Raw genomic sequence first — 4457 nt, 5'->3', positions numbered from 1 at the left:
CAATTCCAAATTTCAAGGTATACTGCAAAGCTATCATAATTAAAACGGTATGTTAGTAGTACAAAAATAAGACACATAGATCAATGGAACAGAATAGAGAGCTCAGAAATAAACTCATGCTTATATAGTCAATTAATCTATGACAAAGGCGGTAAAAAAATATAATGGAAAGAAAAATGAAACTGGACCACTTTCTAACACCATATACAAAATTAACTCAAAATTATTAAAAACTAGACCTGAAACCATAAACATTCTAGAACATAGGTAGTAATTTCACTGACAAACCTAGTTCCATATATTTATTTAGATGAACATCAAAGAAGAAAATATAATTGAATTGTTATTAATCCCTTTCAGATTGTAACAGTAACTGATAACATCCATTGAATTGAATTTCATTTTTAATAAAATTTACTTTATATGTTTAATAACTACCAGAATGTGTTTTTAAATCATGTCTTATTAATAAATGTAATAAATCAGTAAAAGGAAAAATAAAATTTCAAGGACATAAATAAATTTGTTTATATACATTTTTAATATTCATTATATTTGAATGTAATAAAAATGCAGAAATGTAAATACGTAATTATTTAGTATTTTAAATTGGAGGCGTGTTCAGCAATGAAATATGAGTTCAACAAAATGAAAAGGATACAAAATTTATGATGTTAAAGATCTTCAGATGTTCTTTAAATATATGATGTGGATATTACATCTTGTTTAGATTTGAACACTTTCTAAAGAGTGGTTTAATAATTTTCTTTTAAATTCCAAGATTTACAATGTAACCCAGGCCACATAATTTACACATTTTTTAATGTGTCACGAAAGAAAGAAAGAAAGAAAGAAAGAAAGAAAGAAAGAAAGAAAGAAAGAAAGAAAGAAAGAAAAAGTTAGTAGGTTGTTTTAAAACTTCTTGGTCCAATATCATAGCTACACATAAGTATTTAAATTTAAATCTAAATTAAATTAAATAAAAACTTGGATGCAACCACATTTCAATTGTGAGGCAAGTGGCTTCATATTAGACAAGGTAGACATAAAAAATTTGTCACCACACAAAGTTATATTGAACAGAACTGTTTTAGGGAATTGTATTTGTGTCAGCAATGAAGTCCCTTGAATTTATACAAGACTAGATTTTCCATATCAGTGACATATATGCTTTGTTTTTCTTTCCTCTTACTCATGAAGAGGCCACCAAAATATGCATAGATTTAGGATTCAAAGGTATGTTGATAGACTTACAGAAAATTTCCCAATGGGTTTAATGCATGATTTTCTTTTATTACCTGTTAATAAAAAAAGGTTGTGATTAGTTTCTGTGGGGTTTTTGGTATACCAATAAATGCTTAAATCATGACTAAATCACAGTTTATCTTAGTTTCAAGAGATTATTTTTATTATAGATATATACAGTATGACTGTTCAGAAGAGAGTGCTTCTGATACTTATTATTTCTCTAATTTACAGTGATATATATATATAGTACTTCTATAAAATGCTATAGAAGTAGCATTTTAAAATATGCATTTCTATTAACATTTTTTAGCAAAGGAATTATAAAGGCAGAACAATCTTGGCAGTTTTAGACAAGAGGTAACCACTAGCTGCAACTATAGAATGATATTGCTCCTCTGATACCGAATTGTATAATTAGGATTATATAGTTCAGTGATATATGAATGACATTTGTTATATGAAAGGAAAATATAATTTTTTATAAAATATACCTGCCACCATATTAGGACTGATATAAAATTGTCAGGGTATATTTGCATATTTATATCAGTCCTAATATAGTGTCAAGGTATATTTGCAGATAACAATATAAGTCATATAAACTATAATTAAAACTTTAGAGTACAGATATTAGAACACTGTCTTTGTGTGTTCTCATGCCAGCAACGCTGAGTATAAATAATTTCTTATTTTCATGCACTGTTGATGGGAATATAAACTGGTATAGCCACTGAGGAAAACAGAATGGAGGTTGCTCAAAAAATTAAAATTAGAAATATCATACAATCCAATAATCCTACTACTCAATATTACCCCAAAAAGCCCTGATTTGTAAGGATATATGCACTCTTATGTTTATTTCTGCATTATTTACAATGCCAGAGATATGGAAGCAACCAAAGTGATCGTTGATAGAGAAAAGGATAAAGAAGATGTGAAGTATATATATGAATGTTACACAGATATAAAAAAGGATGAAATCCTGCTATTTGCAAAAACATGGATGGACATAGAGGATATTGTGCTAAATGAAATATGCCACACTGAGAAAAATAATGCCATATGATTTCACTCATATGGAATCTAAAAATCAAAACAAACGAAGAAACAAACAAGAAGCAGAATCTGACCTATAAAAACAGAAAACAAACGGACAGTTGTCAGAGGGAAAGGATGTGGAAGGAATGGGCAAAATGGGTGAAAGATAGTGGGAGATACAGACTTCTAGTTATGGAATGAATAAGCCCTGGGAATAAAAGGCAGAGCATAAGGAATATAGTCAATGATACTATTATACTGTGGTAGAGTTATAGATAGCAGATACACTTGTGGTAAGCATAGCATACAGTATAGATAAGGTCTATCACTATGCTGTATACCTGAAACTAATGTAACTTTGTGTGTCAACAATACTCAATTAAAAAGTGTTAATAAAATAAAAAACCTTATTTCAAAGAAAGTATATGATGAAGCAATTTAAATAAATTTTGATAAAATAAAACTACTAGACCCTTCTTTCCATGCCCATAGCACTCATGCAACCATGATCAGCATTTCTAAAAGCTGGCAGACTTTCTGCAACAAGTGTGGCAGGCACCAGCTCCACAAAGTGACACAGCACAAGAAAGGCAAAGATTATCTTTATGCCCAGGGAAAGCAGTGTTGCAACTGGATACAGAGTGGCTATGGTGGGCAAACAAAGCCAATTTTCTGGAAAAAGACTGACGCTACAAAGAAGATTGTGCTGAGGTTTGAATGTGTTGAGCCCACCTGCAGATCTAAGAGACTGCTGGCTATTAAGAGATGCAACCATTTTGAACTGGGAGGAGATAAGAATAGTAAGGACCAAGTGATGAAGTTCTAAGCTTCATACTTTGTTACACTATAAAGACAGTAAAATCTTGAGGTTATGTTCACATCAAACAAATACAAACGAAAAACCTACTGGAATAGATTTGTGCTTTATTTTCCTACGATGTTTATGTCTTCTGTCATTATGCTAAACAAATAAAATGAATCAATCTTTATTCTAGTACCTGGTCATTGACTTTTAAATAAGCTTTAAAAAACAGTTTTAGGGGCGCCTGGGTGGCTTAGTGGGTTAAGCGTCCGACTTTCGCTTAGGTCATGATCTCGCGGTTCGTGGGTTCGAGCCCCGTGTCGGGCTCTGTGCTGACTGCCAGCTCAGAGCCTGGAGCCTGTTTCAGTCTGTGACTCCCTCTCTCTCTGACCCTCCCCTGCTCACGCTCTCTCTCTCTCTCTCTCTCTCCTAGAAATAAATAAAACATTTTTAAAAAATGGTTAATATGACCAACTGTAAGGATATTTAAAAAAAAATAAAAAATAAAAAACAGTTTTAGAGTCATAGAAATATTATAAAAATGTTACAGATGGTTTCCATATACTCTACACTTATTTATGTATTAACATAATACATTAACTTGGTGCAGTTGTTATATTTAATGTACCAATATTGATACATTATTAACTCAATTATTAACTCAAGTCCATAATTTATTCAGATTACCTTTATTTTTACCGGAAGGTCTTTTTTTCTGTTCCAGCATCACACGTAAATCATCAGATTACATTTAATTGTTGTATCTACTTAGGATCTTCTTGGATGTGACAGTTTTGAAGGCTTTCCTTGTTTTTGATGGCCTTGACTTTTGAGAGGTATATGCTAGGTATTATATAGAATGCCCCTCAATTGGTTTTTCTCTAATGTTTTTCTCATGATTACACTGGGTTATATGATTTTAGAAGGAAGACCACATTTTCATCATATCATGGTGGAAGTCACACTATGAACCTGATTTATCACTGTTGATGTGAACCTTGACCAGCTGGCAGTGTTGATCCCAGTTACAACTTTAAACATGATGGTAAAACAGGTGCAATATATCATAAGGATTCACCAAATAAAAAATAAAGGCCAAGATAATATGAAGGCACAATAATGATTAAAATGATCTATTATTCAGAACTAATTAATTGGTAAAATATGAATAAAGAAATATTCAAGAAGCAAGCTTGAAATTTATTTATAGTTCCTATAATTTTTCTTAAAAATCTAGATGACAGACAAACCTAATTTGGTAACTGCCACATACAAAAAGGTAAGAAAAATATTCACTCAAAATCAGTGTTATATTATAAATAAATACACATCATGTGCTTGTAGTTGAGAATATCAGTTTCTAAATCAT

General features: G+C 31.1%; 1 protein-coding gene across 1 annotated transcript; it reads left to right on the top strand.

The window, feature by feature from the left end:
* The first annotated feature begins 2791 nt into the window (after nucleotides 1-2791).
* LOC120219852 (60S ribosomal protein L36a-like) lies at nucleotides 2792-3112 on the top strand. Its single transcript, XM_039216733.1, has one exon. The coding sequence runs from the start codon at nucleotides 2792-2794 to the stop codon at nucleotides 3110-3112; it is 321 nt and encodes a 106-aa protein (XP_039072664.1).
* The last annotated feature ends 1345 nt before the right edge of the window (nucleotides 3113-4457 follow it).

This window comes from Hyaena hyaena, unplaced genomic scaffold (genome assembly GCF_003009895.1).
Source record: "Hyaena hyaena isolate Hyena2069 unplaced genomic scaffold, ASM300989v1 scaffold_654, whole genome shotgun sequence".
In the NCBI taxonomy this organism is placed as follows: Eukaryota; Metazoa; Chordata; class Mammalia; order Carnivora; family Hyaenidae; genus Hyaena; species Hyaena hyaena.
Note: the sequence above shows the minus strand (reverse complement) of the source record. Positions and strands in the feature narration are given on the sequence as shown.

Bases quoted from the DNA above. Each gene is read 5' to 3' on its own strand.
- LOC120219852 (XM_039216733.1), top strand. From the start codon at position 2,792: ATGATCAGCATTTCTAAAAGCTGGCAGACTTTCTGCAACAAGTGTGGC.